Here is an 18394-nt window from a genome sequence, read left to right as displayed (position 1 = left end):
TCTGTCAACTTGTCTGTGGTTCTGCTGTGGTCTTCAGATTGTCCGTCCCTATTTGTGTTGAAAAGCACACTGTTAGAAACTTAAACAAATATGATGCCATTTTTTTATACTTAATGTCATTGCTGCACCATTCATTTGCATTAATCTATTAACGTTTGCCCCTCCGTGTTGCTCCATTTCATATTTTTGTTCTTTAATTTCTTGCTGGATCTTCACGTATGAGACCAAACATAAACAAAAATAACAACAACAAAAAAAGAACAAATAACCATTTGACACTGTTTTTTAATATTTGCAGATTTGTGCTTCTGTTTCCAACCTTTCTTCAACAAAAAGGGCTTTCCAACTCCTTCCGAATTAGAAGAGCATGATGGGTAAAAAATAAAGAGTCCCCCTGCTTTGCCAAACCTGATAGAGAGGAGATTATTGGGTGAGGACTTACAGCTTGTTGCTGCTTTACCCTAAGTGCTTTAACACATTTAGGGTAATGCACATGGAAACCCATAGGACTTTGCGTCCAAAAGCCGGCTAAAAATCGAGTCCAGTGGAGTTTCTGAGTGCGCTTTAAAAGTAGACTCTCAAATATCACCGAGTGAGACAGACTGTAGGGACTCTTCTGGAAATGCCCCGTCCAACTTTTTTGCTCCGCTCTGCCTTTTTGCTCTCATTCAGACACATGCCATACAATAAACACACTGTACAGTCAAGTCACTCTTGGAACTGTTATCCAGCCACCAAAAGGACACGAGCTTTTCCTTACATGACATCACACGGCCTTTTTTTCCAGAAATGCGGACTCAAGAACTAGAGGTGCCAAGTTGTTTTTTTTTTTAAATTCTTTTCTTTCTCTTTTGTTCTTCTTTTGTTTGTTCTGTTTCTCTTTCATTTGTTCACGTTTTTTCCAGGGCATATTCAAGTATCGAAATCAATGGAAAAATGTGGTGTAAATGTATCATGCAGAGGTGTTTTTTTTTTTTTTTTTTAGATTAGAGAAGCTTGGGTGAACATTTTATGAAGGCCTTCATAAAGGTTAGCACAGTCTGTCAGGGTTGGGAGGTATATTACAGAGAAATTATACTGAGAGTTGCTAACAAATGAAACTGGGTTGCACCGACTTGTATGAATGTAGTTAAACATCATGTTGTTTTTCCCTTTATTTATTCGAAGATCTATTTTTCTTTTTCATCTTTAAGTTCCTTTTTTCTTTTCATTATCTCGGTTTTGGTTTGGTACGGAGATTATGAACTCTCGCATAATCACTTTTCTACCATAAAGAAGGGATTTGCCGAAAATATAGACTGCTGTATATCTTGTATTGTATTTTATTTACAATGCTACTCTATAAAAAGGTACATACGTATAAGGAATATATGAAACAATGCCTTTTATTGTCCATCCTATATTTTGTGGGAACTGCAATGTTTGGCTCAATCTGTTGAATATTTTGAAGTGAATTTGTGACTTGCTTTGTATGGTGTCTGTATAGAAGCTAAAAAAAAAAAAAAAAAAGTCATCATGAACAAAAAAAAAAATAAAATGTTGGAAAAAAAAATCTGAACCTCAGAGTTGGTTTACTTGAACTCAGATTCTACCTCTTCTCCATTGGTGACTGGACATCTCTCATGTTTTGAGTGAGACCATACCACACTCATTCTGTTTGTCCTTATGTGTACCTCATCTCTTTATTTGTGTTGGGGTGGGAGGGGAATTATGAGGTTGTTGATTTTCTCATGTGATAACCTCTTTATAACCACCCCTTTTTCCCTTCAACAGGATCTGCCATACTCTTTTTATACTGATGAACTCTGAAATCAATTGTTTGAATATGCAAACTTACTTCTGTCCTAATAGATTTTACAGGTTGGAGGAATCTTTTGCACCAAAGCCTTACTTTTATAATAACATTTTTTCCCCCTTCTCTCCTTGGTATATAAAAACATACTCATTGTGAAAGCCCTTATGAATGAATCTTCTCTGGGTAGCACGGCAGTGGGTCGGCAGGTTCACTAAGGACCCACTCATGGTGTGAGTCAAAGGAAAGGATCCGCAAAGGGTTTCAGGGCTGAGTCATGACTCAATGTTTGGTTGTCTCCTCTGTGTTGAGATGTGTCAAGTGTGGTCTTGTTTTGGTCTCTTATTATATATTTTTCTTCTTTTTTTTTTTTCTTTTTTTTTTAATCTTGCACGTTGATGTTCCTGCTGTATGTTCTGCTGGTCTGCTTGTGTGTTCTTTTGGAGCTTCTTTTTGAGACCTTTTATTTTTGCAATGCTGAGATTCCCCACAAAAACTGCAGAAATGCAAAAAAAAACAAAAAAAAACAAAAAAAAAACATACAAACAAAAGAAACATGCTCCCTCACCTCACCCTTCCCGCCCTCTGACTCACAGCCTATCTGTGTCACCCACACGCACTCCCAACATACAAGAAACACTTCATCCACTTCCCCACGGCTCCCACTCTGCCTTGTATTCAGTGTGTCGCTTCACTTACTGACTGACTCTCTTGTTCTCTTGCAGTCACGGAAAGGCAGTGAGCAAGGAAAGAGCGTTGACAGTAAAACAGACAGCATAGGCAGTGGAAGGGCCATACCTATCAAACAGGTGAGCAGTTTTACTGGTTTTTGACTTCATTTCCCATAATTCCCTAGGTAAGTATGAATCCTTGAACGTCTCAACAGAAGCTGTTTATTTTAAGTGATGTGATGATTGTATTATAACAGCCAGACATGACGTCAGGCTGTCACCACTAGATGGCCACACAGAACAAAAAATATTATGACATACTTTCTGTTTATAGCACAAGCTGCTAGATTAGTCCCATTAGTTTAAGTTTTTTTTTTTTTGACATGTTGCAAAATTACTTTTGTGAAACCACAGTGACATCATTTATTATAAATATTTATGACTTAAGACTTAAGAATTTTCAGAATTTTAGAGCAAATTACAAAACTTGTTTCTAGCCATAGTTAATGACAAAAGTTTGCTTTGTGCTCAAAACTGCAAGTTAAGTTAAATTGATAAATAGCAATTTAACTTGCAGGCACAGAAATGTATATATATATATATATATATATATTTATCTGTGTCAAACACTCAGTCAACCTATAAATCAGCCTTTGATTGTTGAGCACATTTCAGGTTAAAACAAGCTAACATCAAAATACTAAAAATAGATTAAATAAATATTTATTCATCTGTTATCTAGAAATCCAACAGAAATGTATGCATTTGGCTAAATTCGGGTTTCTTAATTTAATTATAATAATTTTGCCCTCTTTATAGTTTAAAAACTTTTTTTGTCTATGTTTCTGTTATTGTATATATTTATGTGTATGATACAGTGGGAAGGCTTTGTAATGATTCTGAAGTGTTTATTAAGCCACTAGATGGCGACACAGAATAACAAAAAGTGATACAGGATATTCTATTTGTATAAATTATGCAGTTTAGCGTAAAGAGATGCTTATCGGATTTATTAGCTGAAAAACTAGCCTTAGCTTATTTATATCTTGTTGCACTGTTGTGACTTCCATAAACATGCAACTTCAGGTTGAGACTTGTTTATATTTAACAACTGTAAGCAATTTTATTTGCGTTCAGAACCACTGTCACGAAATTATCATGAAAGCAACAAATGTGGCATAAATTCTATTAATTTTTGGAAGTTGCATTAACTACATTTTTAATTCTCTAAATCTTGTGAATAAACTTTGATTTCAGTTATTGCAACTTCAATGTAACAAATTGCAATAATAACAAAAAGATAACTCAAACGAATATCATTGTTTTGGTCATTTCTAATTTAATATTACAATATAAATCAAAATTGACATATAGTCATGCTGGACATTTGTTATTGGATATGAAATTTTAAATAATAAAGAGTACACAAACACAATATTGGTGTTATTTCTATACTTGCTCTAAAGCTTTGCCAATTAAGCCATGCAACGTAACATGGAAATGAAGCAAAGTGGCAAATAAAAATATTTTCTACAATAGCGTCACTTTTTTTTTTTTCAATCAAGAAACTTTAACATAACTGAATTTTTTGTTTTCTTCAATTTTAATAATTTCATTTGATTAGTTTGTTTGTCTTATTAATTCCCTTATTATATATATTTTTAATGGGCATACATGTTGTAATTTTGAAGTAGTGAACAGGGTCCAAATCATTTGTGAAGGTATACAACGGTAACCTGAGCAGAAGTAAAGGACACTTTGATTAGTAATCACTCGTGATTATATGAGGGCCTTTCAAAGCGGGTCAGTAGCCCTGTATTATCCTCTTTACCTGCAGATGATAGAGGATAATGTCCTTCTCCTTTTGAGCCAGACCTCCTCATTCCCTTTGGAAGAAAATTGCCAAGGCTTCTTTCCAGGAGAAATAATAGCAGGTTGAGGCTTTGAAAGCCGCCGCACTCAATCAGAAACATCCTTTTTTGTATTTATTACAGATACCAAATCTCTTCGACGGCAAATCTGTGGTGGTGATGCTAAATTTTTCTCATCATGGATTAAACATCTTAAAAATACAGAGAAAGTGTTATACTTCTTTTTATATTAAAGTGGTGATTTAAATCATTTTTTTACACTTGTTCGGGTTTAAAAATGAGAAAATTATATCACAACGGAGGAAAAGATGGAATCTTTTACTGGTTGAACACCTTTGAAGCATCACATTCCCATCTGGTATTGGTAAAACTCACCTTTTGATAGATCAGTTGAATTTACATTTGAATTTAGTTTTCAAGTTGAATTGATTACTCTTCTTTGTATAATCGGCTATAAATCTTGTCAATTATATTTAGCACATATTCCACAACTAGTTTCCTTTATATGGCTAGTTTTGGCATGACAACCACACACTAAACTTCTTTATCTAGAAAGTGTTTCTCTTTCTGTTTTTGCTTTTTGGCGATGGGAACAGTTTGGCTCCATTCTGATCACCAGACCGGTCGAATGCACAATCAGGAAGATCAAAGCATCAATGTGAGCTTAATTGCCAGTGCCCCCTCACCCCATCAGACCAAATTACAGCACACTCCTCTGCTCCTCCTCCCAGTGTATAAAAAGTGAGCATAGATAACAATGTAGTCACTGCTGAGGAGCCTCTATCAGTGGCATTCCTGCTCACAGAACCCCCTCTGTACCCCCTACCCCAGCCCAACACACACTTATTTCACCCCCTTCTCTCCTGGCGTGTCACAAAGAGCCAACGTATCAGTTAGCCACGTTGGCAGGATGCAGCTTTTCTCCTGCTCGTCCAACTAAAGGAGAGAAATCAGGCTGTCTCTTCTGGGTTTGAGCTGACAACTGTGTGGACACAAGCAGCACATCTGATGCTGTTTTTCAAATGTCCTACACACTTGTGAACACACTCGTGTTTTGCGTTTGTATAAATTTGAAGGAGAAATACTGTAGACGCACATGAAGCTTTTTAAAATTGAACTAATGCTTTTTTTTTTTTCCCCCCCAAAATGGCCTCTGGACATTAGTTTTATCTATTGCCACTAACCACCAAGTCATAGATTAATTTTATCTTAAGTGCATCTCAGTAATTAAGAATTTATTTCAGTTATTCAATTAAAATGTGCAACCCAGAACAGATTATCACACAAAGTGATATACTTGAAGCAGTTATTTAGAAAATACAATTAGAATATTGCATAAGACCAATAAAGAACAACATATGTAAGAAAGAAATGTTGGGCCGGTGCTCAAATCAGTCTAGTTTGGCAATCAGCCCGCGACTTGGCTGCGGTGTAATGAAAGCCCTGGATGCTTTAACTGCAGCCCTCATCTCATCTGCGTTGTCTGGTCCGGGTCATTTAAGATGCTGACATTTTCTCTAGTCCAGCAGAAACTCCTCAAAGGGCTTTGATTTTAAGCCCGTCAAAGCTGCTGTTACTTCAATTGCTCTTGCATTCTTCCTTCCACTCAATTTTCAATTAATTTGGACAGGTCAGCAGTTTAGTCAGACATATTCCCAATAATTTTCTAATTTATAAAATGGTGATAGTATAGTGTTTCTGTATTCTTATGTAATCCAATTTTCTGAGCTTCGAAATGTAGATTTTTCAAGTAAGCAATTGTTACACTTGAAACATTTCAATGTGACGTTAATCTATGCAATTTTCAGTCGTTGAACTGAATAAGGTAAGGTAATTTTATTTATATAGCATATTTTCAGCAACAAGGCAATTCAAAGTGCTTCTGAAATACTTTTGAATGATGGCTTCATTTGTTTAACTGCACCTGTATTTCTTATAGAAAAACAGAAAAGCTGATATCCACACAATTCTCTCACCTCTATCGATCCACATCGCAGCTTTGACAAATAATATCAAGCTTTGGTCTGATTGGATGTATAGATTTGTGTATGCCTCAGTAAGGCCACAAGATGAGCAACATATTTGCTTGTAAAACATGCATTATGAAGTTGCTAGAGGCCATTTGACTGGATCATTTACCCTGTATGATTAGAGAGCCATTTAAAAAGTGTTTACTGTTCTTTTATTGATTGAATGGAGAAGAGCTTCAGCAGTCAGCAACTTATTGATCAAAGGACACAATATTTCTTCCTAAAAAAATCCCTAAAGTATCAGTTCTTATGAAACAGATAACCACAGACACTGAAGAATTATGCATTATATTTGACATAATTGCAATAGTGTTTTTTTTCCTTCATTTGGAGCTTCTTGAATTGTAAATGGATACATTTTTCTTAACAAGGACAATACATTTGTATGACTTTAACTGTGCTCGTACGTTCACTAAGTACCCACATTAATATGCCACAATATAATACTATTGCTGCCAATGTTTTATCATAACTGATAGAAATGTGTCTGTATTGTTTTATTTGAATATTTTACATTTGGATTTGAAGTACTGCTTTATTGCTCATGTTTCCATCAAGGTTTGCTTAGCACATCTTTGCAAGTAATATCAGATTTTTTTTTTACATAAAAAATATATATAATTTTTAAGCATAAAATCATCACTTTTAATTACACAAGGAGAATTTTGCAATTGTGTTTTTTTTTATTATTATTATTTTTTTTAGTTCATCTGAAGGGGTTAGGCTTTGCGTGAAGTTTTTTTTTTTTTTTTGAAAAATAAAAATAAAATCATCGAGATATGTATCCAGCTGTTTCTGCTTCCACATTAGTGACATGGCCTATATACATAAAATAGTGTTTTTATAATATGTTTTTTATAATATGTATTTATTTATTTATTTTATTCTGAAAGAAGCAACAACCCTCCTGACCCCATCCACAAAGCTTTTGGTGACAGGATGTTTACTTTTCTTTTTCTCCATTAAAATATTATTATTTTACGAAGGCTTCAAAGTCTATTCGCTCCAGAACAGTGTTCACAAATGTGTCTGCTTTGTAGCTTTTCAGCAGCATTCTGGTTAACAGAAACACTGATTGGACCCAAAGTTTTCACACTTTGGTCCCAGCACACATGTCAGTCATCAGAACTCCCCCTCTCAGATGAGTCAGGGTTCGGATTAGGATGATTGTCGGCAAACAGCCTGGTGCCCAGGTCATCGAGGGTCACCTCTTCCTGATGTGTTAATCAGGATTAAAGGCCACAGAATGGAACTGACTTGCAAAAACACTACATCCTTCCTCCCCCTCTTTACCTCACACACACACACACACACACACACTCAAATGGGTGAGGGCTGTAAAAGCACAAACACTGCCCCGCTTAATCCTCTAATTAAGCGGGCCCCTCCTCACTATTTAACCCCGGAGAGCCTCCCGGCCCTTGCACTCAGCAGCGTTTGGTCACCTCCTGCAGAGGAACTGCATTGTTTACCGGTGGATTTACTCTGCAGATAAGGAAACCATCCAAGGCCCTAAAATGCCCCCGAAAGATAAAGTAGAAAAGAATAAGGGGTGAGTGGCCTTTGAAGAGGAAAGATCACACTCTTTAATCCCAGGATTTTGGGGTCTTCAAGAGTTCAACTTATTATGTGTATGAATGAGAGGAGGAGGCTTGGCAAATTGGATTGTTCTCTTTTTGATCTAATCTTTGAGCCAATGAAACTTTGCAAGGTCAAAATATTATATCTAAGCAAAAGTATATTTGTACCTATCACCATTCAGACTGTATCAGAACAGGAACAAACAGGTGATTATTTTCTATAATTTTGTATGTTTTGATGTACAATTGCTTCCAATTAGCTTATTAAGTTGCCGTTTCACTTTTTTCCCTTTGCCAACAAGGATAATTCTTCACATAAGCACCATAGCAAGTCTGTAACCACAATAATAAAACAGCTTTATGGTATTTAACATCCATAATGGCTGATATCATCAACCATGCTGCTTTTGGAAGAGCATATGCTCACCGTGGTGCGCTCTCTCTTACAGGGAATCCTTCTGAAGCGAAGTGGCAAATCCCTCAACAAGGAGTGGAAAAAGAAATATGTCACACTGTGCGATAATGGCGTCCTCACTTACCACCCCAGTTTACATGTGAGTTACAAATTCCTCCCCTTCTTCCCTTCTGAATTTCTGTTTCCTTTGTATATTATGGTTGTGTTACTCTGCTCTGTGTTGTCCTCAAGTGACTTTATCAACTTTAGTATAATTTACTATACTACCGTAGTATATGGATTGCAGCCATATGCAAAATTTAGAGTGGCTTATAATAGTATTCAGCTCCCTTAAAACTTTTCACATTTTGTCATGCATCTGCAAACATTGATGTATTTTATTGGAATTTCATGTGACAGAGTAACATAACTTAGATTGATGCATAGTTGTGAAGAGGCCTGAAAATGACCCTTTATTTTTAATATTTTCTACAAGTATGACTTGTCAGTGTTTTCACCTCTTTCCTACAATACTCCCAAAATAAAATCAAATGAAAAAAAAAAAAAAAAAGAAAATTGCCTGCAGATACCTTTGCATAAAGTTGCTAGAGTTACATTCCAAGACTTCCAGCAGTCATTGCAGCAAAAAATGGTTCTGTTGAATATTGGTTCAGAGGGAATACAGATGCATGCTACAGTTTTCAGATTTTCTGTCATGATGTTTATAAAACAATCACATTTTCCTCAGTTTTACAACTTTGCATGACTTTTTGTTGATCACAAAAATACCAGTACAAGACATAGATGCGTGTGTTGTAATGGGACAATATGTGGAGACGTTCAAAGGGCCTGAACACGTTAGGCAAGACACTGTATAAAGTAGGCATGTTTGATAACCTTTTGACTCTAAAGTTAGCATAAAAAACAGAGTGTGTTTTACAGTCATCTTAGCTTTTCCTGCGCTGCCCATCCATGTTGCTGGCTAATGGAGACATGCCTCGCCCAGACTCCACGCTGGCTTTTATTTATAATGGTTCTCACTGCATGGCAGCGGAGCCTGACCAGCCTCCTACATCCATCTTTGTCAGAATCCCGCTGGGCCGCTAATACCTCTTAAACACTTGGCTGGCTGGCAGCAGACAGCTTAGGAGCCCTGTGCTGCGTTTAGAGATGCCCCCCTCCAAATTCCCCTCCCATCAACCTGTGATTCCTCCAGTCCCGCGATTGAAGTGTTTAGATCATTTGGCCCCATCAAATGAAAGATACAGGCAGCATTTTGTGTCTAATGAGACAGCCCAAACTTCCAAAACCAGTCCAGCAGTGAGACGTGAACCGTGTGTGTGGCCTTGTTCCTCTGACAGTATGTTAGTGGTTTAATTTACAGGCAGTTAAAGCGGAGCAGTGCCGGGCTACGCTGATGTATGTAATTGACTAAACAGGCTATCTCTTGATCATTACAGCTATTACAGGTCACCGGGGCAATCTATGAATCTATGAATCTGTTGACTTACAGGAGAAGGTGAAATAAGGCAGACAGTTACATTAACAGGGTAACGGCTCCAACTCATTCTGAGCAGCGGAGCAGAGAAGGAGTGGGAAAAGGAAAAAAAAAAAAGGAGGGAGGCAGCCAGAGAGTGGAAGAGGGGAACCTTTAATTTCGCAGTCAGCCAAGCCATCTACACAATCACCTTCTGTTAATTCTATCTGCTACATCAATTAAATTGTTTGTAGAAACTAATTGAATGTGGCTTAATCACACATCTTAATAGCTTTGCACGCTTCGATCTGGCTGTTAATTCCAGCAATAAAATGAAATGAGAGCGCTCACTGGGTAATTAGCGAGGAGGCTTGGGAAAGAAATGAGTGCTTTATGACACGGTAATAAAGCAGAGGAGCCGTTGGGGGGACGGCAAAGGCCGAGCTCGCCTCTATCTGGGGTTTTTTTTCTGCTGAGCCTGATGATTTTCACCTTGGCTTCCCACATTTGGGAAGTAGTCACTTTAAAACAAATCAAATGGGCAAATTGAAAAAAAAAAAAAGACCGAGACAGTCTGCATTCATTAAGCCCAACATCTTGCTATTTAGAGGAACAGCGTGGGCACAGGTGATGTATAATGACTTTACAATCATTTTTCCACCATCACACAACCTTAGTAGAGGGTCTAAGGTGGGTTGTGAATAATGGAGATGGAAAGTGAATAGTCTTTTAAGTTGTTTTTCTCCCGTAATTCTTGGATTCTTCTCAGTGGCCCACTGTGTGTAGTTAGTCAGGTATTGCATCAAAGAATGTCATCTTATTCCTATTGGGCTTTGTGTTGTTTTTTTTTTTTCTTTTTATGTCCGTAGGACTACATGCAGAATGTGCATGGAAAGGAGATTGATTTGCTGAGGACAACAGTGAAGGTACCAGGGAAGCGACCGCCCAGAGCAGTGGCCACTGTGGCGCCAAGCGCGAGTCCCAAAACCAACGGACTAACGAAGGATCGCAGCGCCCTGCAACTTGGTATTGGAAACACAGGTCAGAGTCCCTGCTGAATTAGAAATCTAAATGACAGACTATTTTATACAACTTTGTTTATTTAGCAGTTGATATCAGAGGCACTATATCTAGGATATCTGCCAACTGGAATTATTTAATTATAAAACTGCCTATAACAAATTATAATTTAAACAGGGAAATTCAAATTTTAACAAAATTATTTCTGTGACCTCAGGAGAAATATTTTCTGTTGATAATTAAATAAAATAGATAATGGTTTCTACACGTTTCATAGATAATACATTCAAGACACATTCTGAGCCCATTAAAATAGGAAGAAAGAAACGTCTGATTCTTTGTGGAAAAATATGGCAGCACACACCTGTGTTGGCTCTCAGCACTTGACTTGGTGTTACTGTGGTAAGGTTTTTATAGACATTTTCAAACTCTAACACCAGAGTTAGGTGTAATAATATGGGAGGCCTTATTAATGGTCTTCTCCTTATCTGCAGTATTGAAACACAAAACAGGTGTCTTTCTCCAACTCGCAGCTTAACAAGGTCATCAATAACTTTAGGTGCAAGTCAATGATAAAAAAAAAAAAAGAAAAAAAAAAAGCAGGGCTTAACAGTCTGTGAAAATTATGGTTTGGTATATTACTCTGTTTTAAAGTATATGTGGCTGCAATGTTATCAGCATGTTAAAAACCAATGTTTTGACAACAGAATTTAAGGTCTCACAAAAAGTGTGACATGGCAAATCTGAACTCAGACTTTCCAGAATTTGGGAACAAGACGAAAATGTTTCCTGAAAATCCAAACATACAAACCTTTCATACGCCATCATTTACACTTTTTATCCTTAAAAAATATGGATCAGTCTTTAAACGCCCTAAAACACCGTTGAAATTTGCTTTCAGTGATTTGATTTCTTCTTTTTGTATTCTGTCTCCTTACCTTAGTGCTGGAAGCCCCAATTTGTGGGGAAAACTACATTGCTTATGTAAATGATAATTGCACAAAACTATTCAAACTTGTGTTTTTTAATTAGTTTTTTTTATTTATTTATTTATTTTACATCAGTCCCTATCCCTATCCCACAGGCTTACTGTGGAAACGATAATGGGTCGTACTCCCGGCGCCCACCGGAAGTAGTGGTATTTCACTGTAATTTGTACGGTTTTTTGCTAATCTATATTCATGATAGAAGTTATATTTCTCTTTTCGTATTTAGTCAAACTTGTTTGCGGACACGCCGCCTTCTATCAGAGAGCTGTTCAGTACAGAGGATGGTAATTATGAGTTTAATCACGTTACGTTTTGTGACAGAATGACCGTGAATTAGCAGAACTACATATTGGCTTGGTGTGATGTGAATTTTATTTTTCGTTTGAATTTAAAAAAATAGTAAAGTTTATGATCTAAGTCTTTATCATTATGTTTGGACCAACAATACAGTTTTATAAGACATAATAAAATATCTGGGTTTATTTAGTCCATCAGAACCAGATCCTCAAGGTTCTCCGTTGCTGAGTTTCGATACAAATCAGCGGAGAAATGACCGCAGCTGCGGCGCTTCAGGCAGTAATACGGATAATCTCCTCCCACTGGACTAGAACCGAACCGAATCACACATTAACCCGTTATAGAGGGCACCGTGCCACTGGAAAGTGTCGCAAGATGCCCTTGTGGAGCTCGGATAACTGTTGTGCTGTTCGTAGCTGTACTCTAATAATCACACCAAGTTTAATTTGTGGCAACAAGTGTGTTTTGAATGCGCTTCCGAAACAAAAAGGCAGACTTTATGTGATAAGCGGTAGTTTTCATCTCCTACCGACAGATAAAGAAGCAAAGAGAATTTGGCTAAAAATTCTAAACTTGAAGAGAGAACTCAAAATGCTTTATGTGTGCTCGTTTCATTATGTGGACAAAAAGTCAATGGAAGAAAACCTGCATCTGCATCCTAAGCAACTGAGTCAGTGAAGTAGCTACATGCTAGTGCGGGTTATTTGTGGCCATTTCTTCAAGTCGCCATCCCTCCCCGCAGTAGCTGCAGGTTGCGGAAAAACAATCCCGCTGCATTTACGCTGTGATACCTAATGTTCCCACGTATTTTATAGCCTAAAACCTCTGACGAAAGCCAGTTAGCGAGTTGCTAACATGTAAACAAATAGCGGTTCCGGTTTGCGGCGGAAGTCGCGCCCATAAATCACGCAAAGCCTCATGGGGGCTAGGACTAAGGTAGATTAGACATGCTGGGAAGGTGGATGCTAAATTGGAGGAGTAGCTGTCTTGCAGTCATGAGGTTGTAAGTTTGAATCCAGCTCCTTGCCACACTAAACCTTAAGTTTCCTACCGACCCTATTCATTGGTGTATGAATTTATCCACATTTAGGAGGGTGGATGAGTGAATGTGTGCTGCAGAGTACAGCCCATTTACCATTTTTCATTGTGAGAAATATTGAAGCTGTCCCAGTACCCTCTCACATTAAGTGGCTATTGGTGACTATACTGAATCTGTTTCCAGATGTCAGTGAGTATGAGTGGTTATTTGACTGGTAATTTTTCTTATCTTTATGCCCTATTTAAAAACTGACTGCTGGATGTTATATGATTACCATTATTAATCTGTTTAGTACTGTTCACTACTGTTCTTGGTAAGCATTTCTGTGGTCTGTACGTATTTAGCCATTTAACATGTTGGATACATGTGAAAGGGCCTGTCCTGTGCTTTCTAATTGATATGAAATTGACAAAGGACCAACCTTTTTACCTAGAAACTTGCACTAAATAAGCACAGTCCTTCTGCTGATAGATGTCTCCATTACAACACACTTCAACTTTAAATTACATGTGACAGTAGTGTTCAGTTGTTCTCATAAAATTGAAACAGCATGGCATATTATGGTGGACCTATGATCTCTTTCAGTCACTGCCTCAAAGAAATCACATGTTCAATCACTAATGGTAATCCAATTAGTCTTTTATTACTGAACTTACTTTATTCTGTGATAAATCATAGAAATTGCTCCCAACAGGTTAATTATCTGTATTGTGTAGGTTACATTGATGCAAATTAGTTATAATACTACTATTCTCATTGATAACTTAATGACCACATATGACATATCTATTAATTCTCTTGATTACTGAGAAGGGAATTAAAGCATATTAAATGCTATGCTCATATTTAAGGAACGAAATTACAAAAAAGCATCTTTATGAGTTAATGTGACTCTGACCTGGTTACATGTCACCCTGGACTTTGCTTCCAGAGAGATGAAACACCAGTGTCTCCAAGGATTCTGGCAGGGATATTGAAGTGAAAGCAGAGATTGGGTGAAGGGCTAGAATTAAGAGTAATTAATACTAATTAGCGAAGGGAGCCGCGGAGGGAGGCGAGCTCCCTCATCAGCTGTGAAACAGGCAGTGTTTCCATCAGTCAGGCTAAAGGTAACCTGCTGAGGTTTGATTCAGAGCCAAAGACAGGTCACTGGGCAAGATCTTACCAGACAGGTTACAGTTAAACATGACCAAATGCTGTCTTCCCTTACTGGGTTAATCAATCAAAAGCAGAAGATTTAGGAGTTTACAGAGCTCAGGACTTTAACTAAAGGTTGTTTAATCCCACAACCTGCTAACCTTGAGCTGTAGATTGAGGAGAGTCATGGAAAACAGGACAGGCAAGGAGAAACAGTATCAACTAGGATTTGTCTTCTCACTTTTTATGTTCTTTTTTTTTTTTTTTTTTTCAACCCAACTATGTTAATTTCCTTGGAAAGACTATCCATTTCTGCAGCAGGAAACAATGTGAGGGAGATTTGCCTTAATCTCCACTTAGGAAAAGAAAGGTTACAAATCACATCAGGTCTGTCTCTGGGTGGAGGACCCTCTTCTGATTATGCGATCGGGATTTTGATTTCATTAGACATGCAATTGATGAAGGGAACAAAGGGGTAATTTTTCATTCACAGCGTCTAAATCACAAGCCTTGTCTTTGCCTTTGGTAATTCATTCATTCCTTAGATCTAAAGACCTTTATAATCACTGGGAGAAGAGGGATAGCGACAGAGAGCAGGAGGGGCGGAGTGGATGGCGGAGATGGGAAGATGAAGAGGAAAGGTTGAGAAGACACCGAGTAAATGTGAGAACGCATGCGCCCGCAAGTTTGCTTGGAGCGGCCAGGTTTAATTCCTCTGCTGGGTGCTGAGCGGAACCGTCTTAAATATGGTCCTCGCTGTTAACACGCGTGCTGCCGTGTCACCGGCGACAGATATACCGTATCAAAGTATTAATGGGCCCAGTCAGTTCCAATCAATGCTGTGGGAGAAAGAGAGGTGCTCACCTCCTGTGTTTTAACGTCTCCCGACTCTGATTCACAGACTACATCCACTTCATAAAGTGCTTACACAGACTGCTGCCGAGCAGATTACAACTGAATATTTTTGCCAAAATCTGGCCCCTTGGAGGTGGTGCTACTTTTAGATAACATTTTTTATTTTACTGTTAATTAGTTGAAGTGTCAGTTCATTAATACGTGCTGTCATCAGTTTAATTTATGGTTTTAGGTTGTATTTTCCTTATTGTTCTAATAAACCTTTTTTTTTTTTTTTCCTAGTGTAGGAATTTTGGCTAGGATTGCAATGATACCCCAGAATGATATGCTATATTAGATTCACATTAACAATTTTGAGCAATATCTGGGGAGGAACACTGAATTTATTTTTGTCGTTTTCGGAACCTGTGTTTTTACATGTCTGTAATCAGTAGGCTCAGGTGCCTCTGCCTATTAAATTATCTGGCACTGATACAATAAATGATCAAAAATTCATTTGATGCAATTTGTTTCATCCCACATCCCTACAATTCAATTTGATTTTCAATTCATCTAAATTTGATTCAGTTCAATTCAGTGCCTTTAGTGCAAGGTTAGACGATGGAAAGGATAATTTACAAATGGGTATCATTTATTAACAGTATTTATTAGCAAAATAAAGAAAAATTAGAATATATATGTTTTTACACAAGTACAAACTGCGTTTTAAAGAATCTGAAGTCGGTGTAGAATATTACCTTGCAGCTTCGATGAGTCCATGTGGTTGTCAAACACTAAGGTTATATTGTAAATTGAGTAATGCTCATGGGACGCGGAAGCCAAATATTGTGTTGTTAGTGGCTATTGGTTAACATGTGTAACATTTCACAGTTTTTCCAGATGTTTTAATTTCTTTTTTGTACATAGTTATCAAAATACTGCCACACAGAGGACTTGACGGCAATGCTTTTAAGTAAAAGCCATTGCTTTTAAGTAATGGGGTAATAACTCCCCCTTTTAGGCTTATTATCCCATTAATAAGCTTTTGAACATTAACAGTTTTGAGCAATATCGTTATTTAATCAAGACGCAACCCGATGTAATGAAAAATGTTCATTGGCCAGCTCTGTTAACAAAAGAGCTACTTTGTTTTACGTTCATAATCAGAACTCCTATGTGGGATCCCTGTCATACCCAAGTTGATAATTTTCGAGTTGCAAGTTGGAAAACCAGTTTGTTTTGGGGGTAATTGCAAAGCAATTAAAGTCTCTAGCTATGTATTGTCCGTGTAATAATAGCTAAGGAAATTTTGTTAAACCAGTAAGAAGCACTACAAGGTGTGAACAAAGCAGTTGTTCTTACTTTTACTAAGAAAACATTCAGATATGTTTTCTTACTATAAGCACTAGTAACCCAAAGAAGGGTTAAAGTTGTTTTTCGGGCCTTGTTTTTAGTGTTGAATGCACAACTGTGAACACAAATGTTTTAAGTGGCTTGTGGTGGGACTAGCTGCCGCAGCAGAATGGCAAGTGGAGGGGGGCGGGAATGCGGGCACTGGTCGTGATGATGGCGGTGGATTACACCGCTGCAGATGATGTGTTGCCCGGCCCACATTAGCATGAATGCTTCATTATCTCACTACTTGTACATAATGGCAACAACTCCAAGGAGGGGTCAGGCCTCGTCATGGCTCATCAGCCCACTGACGGCCCGGCCTAAAGAGAAATGAGAAGCAAGGCAGAGCTGCTCCCCGCTAATCCATCGCCTCTACTTAACACCCCAGCCCCGGATAGCCTGCAGTAGACATTATATGGCTTTTGTTATCTCTTTATATGCATGACAATACAGTCCACAGTGGGATTTTTGCACTTTGAAGAGTTCATCAGTGTTTTCAGAAAATGACTCAAAAGTGTGTATCGTTCGTATAAAGGAAGTTTGTTGCAATATCATCAACTTAAATCTTAAAAGTGTTTGAAATTTTAAAAAGTAAAAGTAACGTTGACTAATTTCAGAACAAAATAATCAGATTTGTAGTAAAACTATTTCTATGCAATCATCGTTATGATTAATTAATTAGTAATATGCCAATTTATTTCCAGGAAACCCTAAATGATGGTAAAAGCAAATTATATAAACTGTAAAGTTGTTATTCTCATTATTTCGGTCAGAAACTGGCATGTAGTTTTATGCTATGATTGGATTTTCTGTTGTTAAAATCATATGGTTAGTACATAAAAAATCTTGCCAGAATTTTGTATTTCTTTCTTTATTTTTTGTATTCAGATATATTAACTGAGCAGAACATTAACTTGCATTTTAGGTTCTGTAACTAATAGATCAGTAAATCATCTTTTTTCCCAAAAGTGCATTTCCGTAAACTGTATTTTAGAAAGCATCAAACGTGTTCTTCATTTTACACAGACAACTTTTTGCATTTTGCCTTTATGTTTTAATCAGAATCAATGGCAGTGTACTTATAAAAAACAAAAAAACAAAACACAGAATGAAGTCCACATGAAGAATTATTACTTTTACTATTACTAAATGTTACATTACCAAACTGTTGTGAATTTGAACCATCAACGACTGGAATGACATAATCTTTGACGAGGCACAGCTACCAATTAGCTTAGTTCATTTGTAAAATTAATCTGACTAAAAGTAAATGTAGTAATACATTTACATTTATCACGGGGATAACTGTTACAACCACTGACATGATCGCGCTGGTATGAAGTAATTTCCCTTGGACTTCAGTTTGATCGTGGTCATTGTTGTTGGTGTAAAGTGCACTTCACTCAGACCTGGATGGAGCTGTGTGTGCATGTAGTTCTCCTTTAATGCCCCAAGCTGATTATTTCTGTGCTGTAATTACATTATCCTCCCCTTTATGCAGGAGTGGTCTCTGGGGACTAATGGATACAGCCATGTATAATTCATTAATCATTAGCATCCAATTTGACAATTAGACATGATTGTTGAATTTTAAGTATCAGTCAAAGTTGCTCTGTAGTTATCTAATGGTTTTAAAAAAAAAGAATCTAACTTTACTTTCTTTTTGTTTAATTAAAACATGTCAAATTTTAATAGTGGGAAAAATATTTAGTTTATAGCCAAAACATGATATATTTATTTAGCAAATCTGGAAAGAAAATTATGTTACTGATGTTTAAAAATCTCTATTATGTTTTTTTTTTTTTTTCCTTCAAAAAAAAAAAAAAAGGAAAAAAAAGACAAAAAAAGGAAGGTTGGTTTTTTTTTTT

General features: G+C 37.1%; 1 protein-coding gene across 1 annotated transcript in view; it reads left to right on the top strand.

Moving 5' to 3' along the window:
• LOC106963472 (arf-GAP with GTPase, ANK repeat and PH domain-containing protein 3-like) overlaps window positions 1-18394 on the top strand; it is a 99696-nt gene that overhangs the window by 32310 nt on the left and 48992 nt on the right. Inside the window, exons 9-11 of the mRNA XM_015058402.1 lie at window positions 2518-2601; window positions 8394-8498; window positions 10685-10856. Coding sequence (XP_014913888.1) covers window positions 2518-2601; window positions 8394-8498; window positions 10685-10856 — 361 coding nt within the window. The remainder of the gene's footprint in view (window positions 1-2517; window positions 2602-8393; window positions 8499-10684; window positions 10857-18394) is intronic.

Source organism: Poecilia latipinna, unplaced genomic scaffold, assembly GCF_001443285.1.
Source record: "Poecilia latipinna isolate Pla-1442-1.1 unplaced genomic scaffold, P_latipinna-1.0 Scaffold1538, whole genome shotgun sequence".
NCBI lineage: Eukaryota > Metazoa > Chordata > Actinopteri > Cyprinodontiformes > Poeciliidae > Poecilia > Poecilia latipinna.
The sequence above is the reverse complement of the archived record's forward strand: the minus strand, read 5'-3'. Positions and strand labels throughout refer to the sequence as shown.